This window comes from Dasypus novemcinctus, chromosome 8, assembly GCF_030445035.2.
Source record: "Dasypus novemcinctus isolate mDasNov1 chromosome 8, mDasNov1.1.hap2, whole genome shotgun sequence".
In the NCBI taxonomy this organism is placed as follows: Eukaryota; Metazoa; Chordata; class Mammalia; order Cingulata; family Dasypodidae; genus Dasypus; species Dasypus novemcinctus.
Window position 1 is genome coordinate 32016673 of NC_080680.1, and position 17274 is coordinate 32033946.

At 45.6% G+C, this 17274-nt stretch overlaps 1 protein-coding gene across 1 annotated transcript; it reads right to left on the reverse strand.

Annotated features, from left to right (window-relative positions):
• Positions 1 to 15685: 15685 nt before the first annotated feature.
• FOXB2 (forkhead box B2) lies at positions 15686 to 16975 on the reverse strand. Its single transcript, XM_023584395.2, has one exon. The coding sequence runs from the start codon at positions 16973 to 16975 to the stop codon at positions 15686 to 15688; it is 1290 nt and encodes a 429-aa protein (XP_023440163.2).
• Between the last annotated feature and the right edge of the window lie 299 nt (positions 16976 to 17274).

The window sequence follows — 17274 nt, forward strand, 5'->3', positions numbered from 1 at the left end:
GGGAATTAATAGACAGATCTGGAACCTGGCAAAGAGTCCACATGGACACCAGTAACCCCCAAGATGGCTGCTGGAAAACCCCCACCCCCAGGACTCTGCTATCCAGAACAAAGACTTCTTCTGAGAGCAATGGAAAGCCCCAGATGTTCCCCAAGGACTTCATCATTGGGCCCCCACTGAGGGATTGATAGGTGGGGTAATCAATCAAAACAGCAAACCGCAGAAACTCCTCCCATGCTCCCATCATACTTCCCTGTTTCATCCCCTTAATAATAACTAGAGTACACTCTTTAATAAATAATGCAGTAAAAACACAGACAGTGGCCTACCTCATAACTCCAGAAATAGTGATGCCAAACCTTAATAAAATTAAACTTGGCCTCACAGGGGGGAATATAATATAGCCTGTGCATGAATTCAAAATTATCTAATTCTGTATCCAAGTGTACCTAGTTTCTAAAAAGTGGATACACTGTATCCAAGTGTATCTAGTTTCTAAAAAGCCAATTAAGTAATGAAGACCCTATAGGCTTTAATTTTCAGAAAGGATGTAGACTGAAAGTGTATTCAAAGTTACATCCAGACGGAATGTGGGAGATATGTTAATTCAAGCTTACTGGGAAGATACATGATATGTTAATTCAAGCTTACCTGGAATGTGGGCGACATGTTAATTCAAGGTCTATCTGGTACTCAAACAAACACTTAAAACTCTAAGAAACTAAAGAAGCAAAGTCCTCTTTTCATAAAAGCAGAAATCCTATTCAGGGCTCGCTTTGAATAGCTGAGCCCCTGGACCCAGCCAGTCGTTAATAAATTTTTCCTTCTTGGGAAACGGACTTTGGCCCAGTGGTTAGGGCGTCCATCTACCATATGGGAGGTCCGCGGTTCAAACCCCGGGCCTCCTTGACCCGTGTGGAGCTGGCCATGCGCAGCGCTGATGCGCGCAAGGAGTGCCGTGCCACGCAAGGGTGTCCCCCGCGTGGGGGAGCCCCACCCGCAAGGAGTGCGCCCGTGAGGAAAGCCGCCCAGCGTGAAAAGAAAGAGCAGCCTGCCCAGGAATGGCGCCGCCCACACTTCCCGTGCCGCTGACGACAACGGAAGCGGACAAAGAAACAAGACGCAGCAAATAGACACCAAGAACAGACAACCAGGGGAGGGGGGGAAATTAAATAAATAAATAAAATCTTTAAAAAAAAAAAAAAAAATTTTCCTTCTCAGGAATATTCCTGAGTCCTGGCCTTCAATACATGATCATTGACTCTCTCTGCTTCCACAACAAATACATTACAAAATAGAATGGGTGCTATGGTGTCTTGATTGAATGATAGAGAGATCAAAAGTCAATGATTCATCAAAGTATACATTTATTGGCTTTAAATCACCACATAGGAGGAAAAGAGAAAAAAGGAAACAAAAATTGATGATCCTGGCGCGTTACTATTTTTTAAAAATGAACATTATAATAATATTGCCCTTGGATGTTGATCATTTGCTGTGGAAAAGGGGTAAGGAATTCAGTAGTGTGGGTGTAGGCCATTTGTACTTTCTACATCCATTCTTTGTCACAGTAGGAAGCAGCAACAAGATTTCCTCTCCTTTGTGAAACTAAAGACAGTTTCCTTTCTAGACTTGAGTTTCCTGACCAGCAGTTAGACACAGCTAACCCATCTCAGGTTGATAGGTATGTAAATTCACACGATTGTTTCTATTTGTAAAAGAAAAAGCTATTGTCAATAAAATGTGGGAAGCACTCTTTTAAAAGGCCTCTATCACTCACAGCAAAAGTGTGTAAATTGCTAAGAAGCAATGAAGGCATCTCTCCATTGGAGTTTCAATTCTGCATCCACAAAGCATCTGGTTTACTGGGAAACCAATAATCAGAAAAACGGGGGATGAGATTAAGGGCATTACATAGAATGTTCCTTTCTTTCTACCAACAGTTTTAATTCAGATTGGTTTAGCTTATGAAGTTGCACAATTCCAGGTGAATGGAGCTACTGTTTATTTGTCTTCTACCTCAAAACCCTATGATGTAGAAACTATTTGTTAGTTTTTAAGATGAGCAAACAGAGAAACAGAGGCTAAGGAGCTTGCCAAATTATATAACATTGAAGTTAAGAGTGGAATTGAATTTGATTGCCTTGAGTACCAATCCTGCCACAAACATGTAGCCTTGAGTGGAAGTGAACCTCTGAGTCTCAGTTTCCTAACCTGTAAAATGGGAATGGGAGTGGAGACTAGGAGCTACTATATATGATTATTTTGGGGATTCATATTAGTCTGTAAAGAATAAATTATTAAAGTGATTGAGCTAGTAAATTTTAGAGATGGAATTCAAGCTTTAAGCCGTTCTCATTGCCATGTTGCCCTTTGGATAAGGCTGACAAGAGCCAGACATCTGGGATTAGAACTTTAAAATGATTTTTCTGATCAATTTAAATCTGCAGCAGAGCAAGTTGCCTAACTACCGTTGGGATACCTGCAATACCTTAAGTTGAGTCCTGTCAGTGGCCATCAGTTCTACATAATTTCATCTTGCAGAGCATGATATGAGCACAGGAGATACAAATGGAGCTAGGCAACAGAGAATCCTCCTGTATCTGTAGCAATCAGCTTTGAGAGACCAAGGCAAAGGGGTAATTCTGTTATCAAAGCACATACACAGGGAAGTGGATGTGGCTCAAGTGATAAGGCCTCTGCCTACCATATGGGAGGACCCAGGTTTGATCCCTGGGACCTTCTGGTGAAAAAGAAGAAGAGAAAGCATGCTTGCACGGTGAACCAGTGCCCATGCAGTGAGCCGAGTGCCTGTACGAGTGCCCATATGGTGAGCCAAGTTCCCACATGAGTGCCCACATGGTGAGCCAGTGCCCACACAAGTGAGTCATGCAGCAAGATGATGACACAACAAAAAGAGACACAAAGGGGAGCGTCAAAGTGAAGTACAGCAGAGACCAGGAACTGAGCTGGTGCAATTGACAGGGAATCTCTCTCCACATCAGAGGTCCCCAGGATTGAATCCCAGTGAATCCTAGAGGAGAAAGATAAGGAGAGAAGACAAAAAAGAGAAATAGATACAGAAGATCACACAGTGAATGGTCACAGACAGCAAAAACAGCAGGGTGGTGGGGGAGGGGAAAATAAATAAATCTTAAAAAAAAAAGCACAAACTCACTGAGCCCATGCTGTATAGAAAACACATGCACTGACAAATATGAAGGTTCCCACAAAGACAAAGTCCCTCCAATCCTGCAGTTCATTCTGTCAAGAGAGCAAGTGATATACACAGTCCAAATCAAGGCACGCTGTGCTACAGTTCTCATAACAAGCTCTAAGAATGAAGAAAGCAGAGATTAATAATGAGATTAGAGGAGGGTGGTGGAAAACTGGGAAGAAAGGCAGAAGGAAATGTTCAAGTTCCTATAATATATCAGGCATTGTAGAAACTGGACTTTAAGTTGGGCTTTGAAGGAAAGGCAAAATTCAATAGAATCAAATTCCAGAGAGAGAGAGAGAAAGGGAGGGAGGGAGAAAGAATTGAACATATGCCTGGGGTGCTGACAGCAGTTATAATTTATATGGCATGTAGTTACTCATCATCTTTGGGTAAATCCACATTTTCACATGAACTTTCAATTACAGTCAATTTCAAGTTTTGCCTTCTTGCCATTATTTAGTCTAAAATTTCATTTTCATTTTAAATAACTTTCAAATCATTTTATGATTTTTGTTTTAATATGTTTTTAATATTTTTGAAACCAGGAAAACTTACTTTTAAGTATATACTATATAATGCCAAAATTAATTTTAAATCCAGGAAATTGTTTCTATAAATATGATTTTAAAATCATCACACAGCTTTGAAAAGTTGTAAGAAATATTGCCTGGATCTAGTTTTTACAATAATATATTGTCTAAAACAATTTCCTTTTTTCAGCTGGCTTCTTTTTCTGAATCATATTAATTTTTAAGAGAGTTGTTCAGTCTGTCTCCTATTACTAAGAAACATTTCTCAATTGGCTTTTTTTCTCTTTTTTTTTCAATTGGCTTTTGAAAATATGAATTTCAATTTTGGTGGTCAACATATTTTATTTTATTTATTGTTTAAATTAAATATAATGAAGTAGGTCTCATTTGTCTGGCTTTAAAAATGTGGAAGTTGAGAAACAGAGAAGTTAAGAAACTTTTCAAAGAGGTATGTAACACTGGATAAGAGCTAGGCTTGAGATTCAGTCCTGGCTAGAGTACAAACTTGCTCTTTGACTTTGCAAAGTAGCCGAATTTCTGTTAAGTCCCTCTTAAAGCCTTATAAGCTTATTAGGAGTTAATCACCTAAGTTCCTTCAAATTAACAATTTAGGCAGATAGGCCACACAGTTGGCTATTTCTTAAATTAGGATGGAGGTAAGTGTTAAACAAAATATTTTTTGATTCAAGAAACCTTTACTAAGAACTTACCATGAGCTGGGTATTATACCAGTAGGCACTGACAATGAAAATGATAAATAGCTTCAGAAATTTTGAAAACATTTCCACACATACCAACATCAGATCAGCAAAGTAATATGCAGTGTGTCGGTCTGGTCTCTGACAACTAAATTAAATCTTACATGGACCCCATATTGCTCAAGTTTCTCTTGAACTCATTCATTAGCTACTTAGTTTTTTTAAGCACTTGAATACATTCCTCAAAGTTACTATTTCTAAACACGTCTTTATTGCCCTCAAAGGAAACGGTGCAAAAGTCCCTGGAGTGTGTTCATTGCAACTCACTATTCTTTTCTCTGATGCTCTTAAAGAGCTAAAAGTATCCAGCATCCATCCCAAAGGAGAGCTCTGGCTTTGGGTTGAGACACCCTGAATTCTTATTCCCATTCCTCCTTTGCTTACTGGCTGCATGGTCTTGAGTGGTTACATGAACCTGTTAAGCCTCAATTCTCATATCTGGAAAATGAGGCTAATAAAAGCACCTAAATTAAAGAGCTGTGACATTAAATGAGATTTGGGTTGTCAAGCATTTACCTCAGTAGGAGCTCAACAAATACTTGCCTTTTTATTGTAAATACTTACAAAAGTTTTTCATATACTCATATTACATCTATAAGCAGAAACTGTCAAATTTGGAAATTTTGAAAAACACCTATTTCCATTCCACTTATTTGATTAGTTGGTTTGCTCCCAATGGTGAGTTTTTCACCACTTTTCTCTCTAGCCTCCTACCTTCCCATGAAGAATTGCATCCTTTTTGCTCCTTGATTCTTAGAGGATGAGGATGAATGAGTTTGGCCTGGAGTAGCTTCACCCTGGGAAATTAGCTCCTGGGGTCTGCTGAGATTACAGAATCTACCTGTAAGCAGATGAAAGTTTTCACAATCAGGAGGCAATAATGCATGCAGAGATAACACAAGAGCACACTGCTAAAACACTTTATGGCCCACCCGTGGTGCTGCCGTGTGCAAGGAGTGCCACGCCAGGCAGGGGTGCCCCCCGCGTAGGGATAACCCATGTGCAAGGAGTGCGCCCCCCATGGAGAGACGCCCCACACAAAAATAGGGCAGATCGCCCAGGCGTGGTGCCACACACACAGAAAGCTGATGCAGCAACAAAAAGAGACAGATTCCCGGTGCCGCTGATAAGGATACAAGTGGTCACAGAAGAACACACAGCATATGGACACAGAGCAGACAATGATGCTGGGAGGGGGGGCAGGTAAGAGAGAGAAATAAATAAAAATAAATCTTTAAAAAAAAAGAGTACATCTTATTTGTAAAGATGAAGAAATTGCTTTAACATTTTTTGTTGGTTGATATATATTAACTCATCTATATCTATGCATGCTTTTTCATATTATAAATTTGAACCTTAACTTTCTCCTCCCATGCTCTCGTGTGCTTTCTTTGCATCCACCCTTGCCAGAAGAGACCATCTTCTCTTCAAACTATCTGGTCCTTGAGGGTAGACAAAGTTCAGCCAAGAGACAGCAACCACTCTAGGTATTTTAACAGAATTTAATACATTGAATTGTTAACAAAATGTAAAGGTGTTAATAACTGAAAAGGTAAAAAGAGAACTCTAAGTTATCACTGTAGTAGCAACTGCAGGAAGCAGCTAAACCCTAGGGCAGAGAGAACAAAGGGGAGAGGTCAGAATTATTAACACTTAGAAACTTAGAGCAGATGCCCACAAGCTAAACCCAGAACTGCAGGGGGTGCCTGCTGACTGGTATTGGTGGTTCTGACAGGGGGATGATGAAGCTGGTTCCGTAAGTGTTGGATTCAGTTGCTGCCACAGGAAGGAACTGCAGCTGGCAGGGTGGAGAAGCCTGACTGGGGGTGATGCTCTCAAGGATGGCAAGTGGAGAGGAAGCCCAAAGGGAACAACAGGGAGGAGCAAATCCCTTTCTCCTCTCACCTTGCTGTCTCCCTCCAGAGCCCCAGATTGCCAGGATCTAAAATTAACCAGCTGGGCAAATCAGAAGTGTGCTTTGCAGGGTCCCAGCTCCAGTATCTCAGAGCAGAGTACAAAGGGGTGGGTTTGGAGATGTGAGACAATAGTTTAATAATTGCCACAGTAGGGAACATATGTTATTCCTAGCACCTGGCAAAGTTCCTGAAATAAATGTTTGTAGAATGAATATGTGTATACAGTTGGATTTTAAAATGAGACTTTAATAACTAACAGCTTAGTTCTTAAGGAAAGGGCTGGCTTCCTGTAGGAAAGTAATTTGGTAGACTACTTTCAATGTAGAAGGTGAAGTCCCATGTCAAAGGTCTGGAAAGAGGGAAACAGAAAGCATTAATTAACTTCATAAAAAATTAACAGGAATTGGAGTGGAGTAGGATGAGGGGCAAAGCAAGCAGCTGGAGTGGGCTGGGGAGTCAGACAGTGGAAGAAGACAGTGGGGAGGTAAGCAACCTGTAGGAAGACTAGAGTGAATGGAGAAAGGTAACCAGGGAGAAATTCCTGGCAAACATGACAGAAGGACTTTTAGTGTGAGTCTGCCACAGCACATGGGATGAGGCTCTAGATCATGTCATGAACTCTCAAAGATCGGAGGACTCTACCTCCTATCCTGGTAACACTTATTAGAATGCACACTCTTTAGTGCCTCAGCCTTAAAGAATGAGACGTATTGTAAGTATGGCTGTATACAAACATCATGATTGCACCACTTGAAGGAAAGAAGTGAAATAACAGCTCCCTAAGGCCATTGATTAAAACAATGCTTTTATGATGGCTGGCTTATGATGGAAAGACAAGACCCATGACATACAGGAATGGAAAGAAGACTGAACTGACTTCTGGGTTTATTTTTCACTTACTTGCTTCTCAAGTAACTATGCCTCAGTTTTCTCACTGATGAAATGAGAAAGCTATTCTTCCACTCTACTTTTCTATGACTTTTTGTGACACAATGGGGAGGGCATATGGGGTTTTTCTATGCTTTCCTTCTGTGCATTAATATATAGTACTCATGAGGTTCTGGGGAGGGGAGGGGTAAATTTGATAGGCACCAACAAGCTTTTTCTTGGTCGGGGATTGACCAGGGACCTTGTATGCCAGAAGCTGGCGCTCAACCACTGAGTCATATCTGCTCCCACCAGTGAGCTTTTGAGAAAAAAGGAATGGAGGTCTGAACACCTTTCTTATGATGTTCAAAGCTATTTGGATATCTCTGATGGACTGAAATGGCTACAGCTGAGGGGACCTCACAAAAAAGAATTGCTTCCATCGTCGAGGTGAAACCCCCATGTGCTAGCGAGAGCAGAAGCAGAGAAAGGAAACCTTTAGCACAGAGCTTCTCAAGGTGTGACCAGGGACCCAGAAATTGCCTGGGAGCTATTAGAAAAGCAGAATCGCAGGAACCTCTTCATGCCTACTGAATCTTTGAGGGTGGGGTTCAGCAATCTGTGTCTTAGAAACCCCTCCAGATGATTCCTCTGCTCCTAAAGTTTGAGAAGCAATGCTAGCACTGTTAGATTTTCCTTTTTTTTTTCTCTTTTTCTTTGTAAGGCTGGAGTAATTGTGTATGTCAATTCATGTGGTTCTCTGACTTGGGGAAGAGGAGAAGAAACCTTCTATTAGTAACTGAGATAAGGGTTCAAACTTTTTGTATATCAAAGAAATAGGATCTTATTTTGTACTCCAAGTTAGCGATGCAGGATATATTTGATTATGTTCTGGTTCCCTTGGGCTAGAAATTTGGTCTTATTATTTCAACAATTTTAGTTCTCCAAAATTATTTAAACTCCCAAATCTCAATTATGTAGTAGTCATTTTTTTGGAGGTTGTCAGAGTTCTAGCATAAAAATCAAGATAGGGTCAATCTCCCGAATTACCCAATATTCTGGGTAATTGTAGACTCTTGCTTTTTCTAAAAAATTAAGCTACTTTGCTATAGATAGGGTAGATAGGGAAGACATCTACAGGTTTACTTAAACTCATACAAATAGTATCTAAAATATTTCCCTTGAAAATCTTGTCACTACACAAAAAGTTTGTCAATGAGGAAAAAGAAAAGTTATATTACTATTTTTGGCACAATTATTCTTCATTCAGAAGGAAATGCCTAAGCTTGTAGAATACAATTCACTTTGTGTTCATTAGCTATATGGCTTCAAAAATTATCTGTATGATTTCAAAAATTAATACAAAAAGTTCATGAAGTACCAAAGATGAAAAGGGAAGAACTAATATAAGAGGTAATAAAAAATGTGAGATATATTCTCTGGCAAGCCCCCTTTGTAACTTTAACAATTTTACATGTTCCCTCTCTGGTTTATGGGACGCTTTTTCTCAGAAATTGTCCTGGGTCATAGTTTAAAATGACAGCCTCCTTTTCTTCCTTCCAGAAGGGGTTGCTCTATTGGAACTCCAGTCAGGCACAGCAGCAAGGCACAGTTCTATTTGTTTGTTTGTTTGTTTAATTTTATTTAAAAAAATTTTTAATTAAAATTAATAGATCACAAGGGATGTTACATTAAAAAACATAAAAAACAAGAGACATAAGAGGTTCCCATATAACCTGCTCCCCACCCCCCACCACTCCATTTGCTTTTGTTGCTCTTTGGTTTTAAAATATATTTAAATCAGCCAATTCTTCATGCCCCACCCCCTTAAATTTAAATTTGTTACAATGTTAGTTATACTGGCTGGATAGATTTTTTTAAAAAGATTTATTTATTTTATTTATTTCTCTCCCCTTCCCCCCACCCCGGTTGTCTGTTCTCTGTGTCTATTTGCTGTATCTCCTTGTCTGCTTCTGTTGTCAGCAGCATGGGAATCTGTATTTCTTTTTGTTGTGTCATCTTGTTGTGTCAGCTCTCTGTGTGTGTGGCACCATTCCTGGGCACTTTCTTTTGTGCTGGGGGCTCTCCCTACTGGGGCGCACTCCTTGCATGTGGGGTTCCCCTATGCGGGGGACACCCCTGCGTGGCAGGGCACTCCTTGTGCACATCAGCACTGCACGTGGCCCAGCTCCACACGGGTCAGGGAGGCCCCGGGTTTGAACCGCGGACCTCCCATGTGGTAGACGGATGCTCTAACCACTGGGCCAAGTCCACTTCCCTACTGGATAGACTTTTGAATAATTCTTTCCTTAATTATAAAAGGAAAACATGATCAGTGTGGGCAACCTAAAAACATCTAGAGCATATGGAAAACGAGTAAATAAAATTATTTATAATTTCCCCACTCTAAAGCTACTACTGTTAATATTTGATGTGGTTCCTTCCAGTGCATTTTTAATGTACATTATGTGGTTGAGATCATACTGTATATACTGTTCCCTCAATGGGAGTTTATAAACATTTTCTACATGAGTAAAATTTCATAAACATTATTTATAATGGCTGCACAATATTCCATAGTATATAAATAGCATAATTTATCTAAATATTTCCCTCTGGGTATTTAGGTTAATCTGTATAAAATAAATTGCCACAAGGTTAATGTAGCAAAATCCTCACCTGGGATGAATTCTTCAGGAGACTAAAGCCTTAGCTTTTTAGGTTATAAATAAGGCTGAGGGAGTTAAATAGTGCACTGTACTCTCTAGCTAAGAAACCTTTCCTTTCTTCCTTCCTTTCTTCCTTCCTTTCTTCCTTCCTTCCTTCCTTCTTTCCTTCCTTCCTTCTTTTCTCCCTCCCTCCCTCCCTCCCTCCTTCCTTCCTTTCTCCCCTCTTCCCCCCTCCCTCCCTCCCTCATGTGTGTTTTAATGATTGTAAATCCCTTCTGGAATTAATCTGAGTTCAGCTGGACTGAACTGTAGCTCTCCAGCTCCCTTCTCACTAAGCATCCAGTAAAAACACGCTGTCTGTGGAGGTGCTGACAGAATTGGAAGTGGCTCAGATGGGAAATCATATTCTAAGGCATTTTGAAAATGATGTCGCAGTAATGAGGTCTGGTGACTTACAAGCAAAGCTGGGGTGTCTCATGTGCACCAAAAACCCTGTACCTTGTGACAGGAAGGAACTATTCGGATCAAGTAGAATATAATAAAAAATATGGTCTTAGCAATTTTCTTTTAAAATACATTTATGAGTCACTAAGTTAGCTTTTTAAAAATTTTTGATAATTGCATGCAATTGTTTTTAATATGGCATTCTTGGTATGACTTTTCATTCTAAAGAAATGTTACTGTAATAATACAACTGAAGTTCCCAAAAGCTTTTTATCCTGCTTAATGATATATGTGTATATCATGTGACTGTGTAGAGATCATATGAATCTATTATGGCTTAAAACTCAGAATTTGAATTTCATGGAGAATGCTAAAATTCAATATAACTACAAGTGGATGCAAGGGGGAAAGAACAACATATGGCTTAAATTTTCCTTAAAATACACATGGGATAGTTAGGGGGGAAAGTGCTTGGGACAGAGCACTTCTGGAATTTTGCCAAACTCATACCACTGAAACAGTGGTTTAAGACTGAATTCAAATCCCTAGCAGATCTCTTCAATCTTTCTCAGAGGGTACAAGGTGGCATTTCAGCTTTGAAAGTTAAAGTTAATGAAAATACTTGGAATGAGCAAAATGAGAATATTGGACTTGAAAAAACTGCTTTGCCTTTTGTCTGCAAGTCCTTCCCACCTACACTAGGATCCCCACTCTGCCTTTTCACCCACAGAGTGGTTATGGTTGGCTTTTGAAACCATTTCCCTAATTTCTCATTTTCAATACAAACTCTACCTCCCACCCCCCACCCCTGCCCAGAATCATTGACACACCCCCTGGTAAACAGCAATGCCATTTCAAACCCCTGCTACATCATTCACGCCTGAACATGCCCCCAAACGATCCTTTTCTCCCCATTTCACAACTGGGGACAGTGCAGAACGTGAATTCTTCTCCAAGGGAGCATCTTAATCTCACTGAGACTGACAAGGATCTCTGCATAATTTTGCATGCATCAGAAATGGCAATTTTGTCAGGCGAGTAAAATTTAAGGGGAATCAGCGGCTTTGATGATGAAGGTTTCTCCTCCAAAGGCATTCATTCTCTTTCCTTTCTGTCTTGAGTCTCTGTGTACTAGAGCCAAGCAGGCAAGTGACACCCTTGAATCCCAGGAGAGGTGCTGATCAGTCTTCCAAACCCTTCAATGCAAAAGATGCCTGGAGTTCAGCAGTGCCACTTCCAACTAACTGGCTCTGATTCCTCGGTATGCAGCTAGACCTCCTCCCTGGCTGGACCAATGCCAGTCTACTTAAAGAGATAATTGACCATGAGCCAGCCCTGACTGACAGGCTTCCTAAGCACCAGATGCCAAGTGTGCCAGTCCTGGCCTTTGCAAGAGGGCCTAGTCTCCTTGGAACCACGGCTGAAATCCCTTCATCCTTCCTTAGCCCTTAGCTCTGTTCTCAGCTTCCCCAGGAAAGAGAATCAATTAGGTCATTACAAGTTGTTTTTCTTCTACCATTATTTTAGCAACATCTACAATAAAACTTTTCTTCCTCTTGGTTGGTTCTCTCTACATGTCTATGGGTTCTGTGTATTCATTTAAGAGGGATACAGGGTGAGCAACTCCAGTCTTTTCTATCATTCTAGAAGCAAGGAGTATAATTTCATGTTGGCCTCTACCAGTGCTTAGTCTACCAAGAGTGATTTTTATTAAAATTGTGAACTGAGATTGTCCTAATTTTATGAGGCACTTCCCTCTCACGTTTGTCCAGAACTTACTTTCCCTTCATTCCAACATATAACCGTAGAGAGGATACATGTGGGATCAGATTAGATCGATACTCAGTTGAGTTACCAAAATATAAGTCTTAATTAATTCTTCTTGTATCAGTTTTGGTGGTTCTCTACATAGTTTTATGATTGTCAGGACAATAATTTGTTAATGACTCGAATCCTATGAACATGTTTAAAACAAGCACTGATTCTGCCTCCAATGACTTTGGAAGTTTGGGCACAAAGGGTTAAGAATCTGATTCTGGTGGGCAGTGGGCCCGGGCCTGGAATTCTCCCATTTCCAGCATCTCCCAAAGGTCTGCCAAGACTAATTCAGTCAGGTTCCGGGCTTGGAAACCCGGGCAGAGGTTACTTATGGGAATGAAGTCCCTCACAATGCAGTAAGGGTCACGGGCAGATCCCATCTTAGTCAAGAGGGTCTTCAGGGCGGTGCTAAGTACTTTACATGTGGCCTCCCTTGGGATCCAGGCTTTGGCCGAAAAGCCCTTCTCCCTTTGTTTATTTACATGAATTCCCATGTTCTCCAGTCCAAACTCTGTGCCTCCCTGGGGTATTAAGGCCTCCCTCCAGGATGAAATGACCTCTAAACTTACCCTGCCTTCCCATTTCCTTTCTTTCTCTCCTTACCACAAAACAAAACAAAAACTGTGGTAGGAGGGGCTCCACCGCAGGGCTGGGTCGGGAGAAAGGGTGAGGATCAAGTCTTCATCCTGGCCAGCCGCTGCGGCCGCAGGCCCACACGCTCCTCTCTTTTCGGGAGGGGCTGTCACTTGGACAAACGTCACTTCAAGCCGTGCCCCTCTCCCGGAAACGGGACCGCTGGCTCCAGTAAAGAGCACTTTGGCCCTCTCCGGCAGGTGGGGAAAGAAAAAGAGATCTTCTTTTAAAGAAACCCTGGGCATCCAGCTCTCCTTCGATCTGGGCCCAGGGCTTCCAGGCACCAACTCACCGGGGGTGGACTGAGAAGCCAGACTCCCAAGTCCCCAAAAAACGTGACCCCATATCAGTGTCTCCCCCTCTCCCTTTTTTTTTCTTCTTTCAACAGCTTCAGACAAATGTAGAGGAAAACTCCTCAAGAAACCTTGCAGAGTCCCAAACCGGAAGAATGGGAAGCACGCCTAATTGCTTGAGCGTCCAAGGAAGCCGTGGCCTAAGCTAAGGCGCGCATGCCAAGCGATGCCAAAACTTACAGGCCTGCAGCAATGGGACTTTTAATAAAGGTTGCATGGAAATACCTATTATAAGATACAATGAAAATCCCGCCGGCTTCATTATTATGTCAAGTCACCTTGTTGGCTCTTTCCTTCTGGTGAAAGTTCAGAGGAAGCTGCGGCTGGGCTGGGCTGCGCAAAGGGCGGCTGGTTCAAGATGGAGCCCTGCCCAAAGGCGCAGGGCGGCGGCCAGGGCTTGGCTCCCCCAGCCCCGCCGCGGTGGGGTACCCCTGCACCCGGCCCGCACCCTCTCACCGGCTAGCCACGCAGTTTTCTGCAGTGGCTACGACCAACCTTCCCGAGGGTGCCGCCCCGCGCGGCGCGCAACAGGTCCTGCCTGGCCGCGGCCTGGCGCGCATCTCGTTATTAACTGCTGCGGCTGCAGTGGCGGCTCCCGGCGCCTATCTCCCGGCCCCGGGGCTCTGTCCGCAGGCTTCAGGGGGCCGGGGCGCAGCCCGGCACTCAGCCCGCTAGCACCGAGACCCTGGCCGAACCCAGCCGAGTTGTGGGCCGCCCCCAAGGACCTTGGAGAGGGAAGCAAGGGTTGGTCCATGGCGGTGATGGCGCGATGAAACGAACCTCAGTCGGGAAGAGGAAAAGAAAAATCACTCTGCCAGGTTTACTAATTCAGTCTCCAGCATCGAGGTGAACGTGAGCTCAGTTAAGGAACTATCATGATAAAAAAAAAAAAAAAAAGGTAGAAAAGAAGACAACTATGCCAACGGATTAAAGGAGCTATGGAGGAAATTCGCCTCTCTCGGCGGCTCGCCTGTGAACTCACCCATTTAAAGTTCGGAATTTAAGACCTAAAATCGGGGGTGGGGTTTGCAAAGTCCCCTAAACCACCTGTGGGCACTCGAACTGTGACTTTGTCTCCTGGGAAGCGAAACACCTTCACACAGGCACATCCAGACAGAAGCTTTAATGGAAAACACAGCAAACAACACCGGCAGATACGAACCAGTCACAAAGTCACAACCCGAACGCCGCGCGGACACAAACCAGAGGTGACTTAAAGGAAAGGGCAGCTGCCTCCTCCCCACCCCGTCCCACTTAGTTCCTAAACGTTTGTTGCGAGTAAAGTGCTATTCCTGCGGCCCAAAGAAGGGAAAGGGGCAACGCCAACAGTAACAAGGCAAGTTTCTTTCCCAGTCCTGAATTGAAACAGAAGAATTCGCCTGAAAAAGATACGCGCCCCAAAAGAACACGAAATAGTACCAAATCGATCGCAGGGGGCAAAGGTGACGGGATCATCACCTCGCTTTGGTCGCGAGGAGACTGGAAGGTAATCGCCAGGAAACGCCCCTGCAATAGTGCCCAGCAGTGTGGCAGGTTTTTCTCGCAATCATGAATTAGAGGAGCACGTCCTTTGATCAAGTGATTTTTCTCTTTAAAAATCCAAACTGAACGGATCATGGTAATTCACATTATTCTTGGGCTCCTTATCGGTTTCATCTGATTGGTATTCAAACGAATTGCAGGTGGAAAGTCGCCTCTATTGTCTCTTTGGATGCGTTTCCGAACTTTACTTTTGGAATCTGGGGCTTTACTCTTTAAGCCGCTGTGGTTCTCTTTTGTGCAAACTAATTGCTTTAGCGGTTCTCCCATCCTTCCCGACCCCGGGTCAGAGCTGAGACACATAACTGCATTCCCCAAAGATCTTTCGTGGGGTTGCCCCCGCTCCAAAGCGACTTTATTTATGACACCGTGTCTTCACCCATTTGGCCGGAATATGACGGTGTAAAACCCTCCCTCTTTACCTTCTTAATTAAAACGAGATTTCTTTAGTGAAAAGCAATTTTGTATTGAATGTCCCAAAAGGCGGCTGGCGAAGGAAGAGACTAGAGGAGAGAAACTTGGTGGCTGAGACCCGCTTCGGCGTCACTCTGTTGGATTTCTTCCCGGGAGGTTTTAACTCCGCCGGCTTCTGCTCCCAGGAACAAGGGTCGGAATCCATTTCCAAACTGTCACCCAATGAGGCTTTTCCCACCACCTTCACGCCTTCCCCCATAACTTATTGATTTATATTAATTACAAAAGAAATTCTTACCTGAAAATTGGTTTTCATTAATTTGATTGTACCACAAAGTATAAACACAGACACCAGAAATGTTATATTTATTCAGACACTGGAGAATCCACTTTTCGGGTTTGTCTGTTGGAATATCTTTTCCCGCAAGGGCTCTGGCTCGCAGGCACTGTCTGGTCTCACCAGGGCGCCCTCTCCGTCTCGGGCGGTCCTGGACAGGGCGTCTCTGCCCCGCCCTCCGTGCGCCCTAGGAGTGCACCAGCACCGAGTGCAGGGCGCCGCCCTTGCCCTCGGCCGCGCTGGGGGCCGTGGCCTCCAGCAAGGAAGCAGCAGGCGAGGCCGCGGTCGCCGGGCACAGGGTGGACGCCGGCGGCTGCTGCTGCGCCGCCGCGGGGACCGTGAGCGCCGGCGGCAGCGCGGCCACCGGCGGTAACGCGGGCGTGGGCTTGATGGGCACGGGCACGGCAGGCAGGCTCTGGCTTGCCGAGTGGCACAGGGCCTTGACCGGCATCCCAAAGGCCCCGTACTCGGGACCCACAGGGACCCCCGCGGCGGCGGCTGCAGCGGCGGCCGCGGCCACCGAATCCATGACGCCGACGTGCGGCCACACGGAGCCGACGACGTTGCCGAGCTGGCCGGGCACAGGGTAGCCCAGGTGGTGCATGACGGACGCCAAGGGGAGCCCGCCGGCCTGGAGCACGCCCTTGTAGTCCCGGCCGATGATGTTCTCGATGGCGAAGGGGTGCTTGAAGCCCGACGTGGACGCGGCGGCTGCCGCGGCGGCGGCGGCGGCCGAGCCCAGCCCGTAGGGGGGGAACTGCGACAGGCGCCCCACGCTGCCCACCGCGGCCGCCGCCGCCGCCGCCGCCGCCGCCGCCACGGCCGCCGCCTCCTGCATCTTGCCGGGGTGGGACGGCTGCTGCGGCTGCGACTGTTGGGATGGTTGCTGCGGCGGCTGCGACGGGAGATGCGGCGGCGGCTGCGGAGCAGGAGGCGGCTGCTGGTGGAAGTAGTGCATCATGTGCGGCGGCGGCGGCGGCGGCGGCTGGGGCGCGTGGTGGTGGTGGTGGTGGTGCCCGGCGGCGTGGTGGTGGTGGTGGTGGTGGTGGTGGTGCGGGTGGTGGGGGTGCAGGTGCCCACCGGGCCCGGCGCCCGGCACGCCCTTGGTGCTGCCCGCGTGCAGGCGCGCGTGATCCGCGCGCAGCACCTTAAAGCGCTTACGGCGCCGCAGGAAGCTGCCGTTCTCGAACATGTCGCCGCAATCGGGGTGCAGCGCCCAGAAGCTGCCCTTGCCGGGCTGGTCTGGCCGCCGCGGGATCTTGATGAAGCAGTCGTTGAAAGAAAGGTTGTGGCGTAGGCTGTTCTGCCAGCGCTGCGTGTGCTCCCGGTAGTAGGGGAAGCGCTCCATGATGAACTTGTAGATGTCGCTCAGCGGCAGCATCTTCTCCGCCGAGTGCTGGATGGCCATAGCGGTCAGCGAGATGTACGAGTAGGGCGGCTTTTGGTCACTGTACGAGCTCTTGCCCGGGCGCGGCATCGCCCCCGGCGCCTTCGCTGCCCTCCGGCCCACTCCGGGCCTCAGCGTCGCCCGGCGCCCCGCTCCCGGGGCCTGACTGCCCTCACGAACCCTCACTCTGCCCGCCCACCCCCGTTTCCCCGCCTTCTCCGAGCTCCCTGGGGTCTCGGCGTCCGCAACTTCTGGCCTCGACGGTCACTGACCGGCGCTCGCAGCCGTGGGAGGAGCGCTCCAGCCACTGCGCTCTGGGCGTTTCGCCGCGGGCGGTCAGAGGCGAGGCAGTGGGGCTGGCGGCGGAATAGTGAGCGGAGGCTCACGCC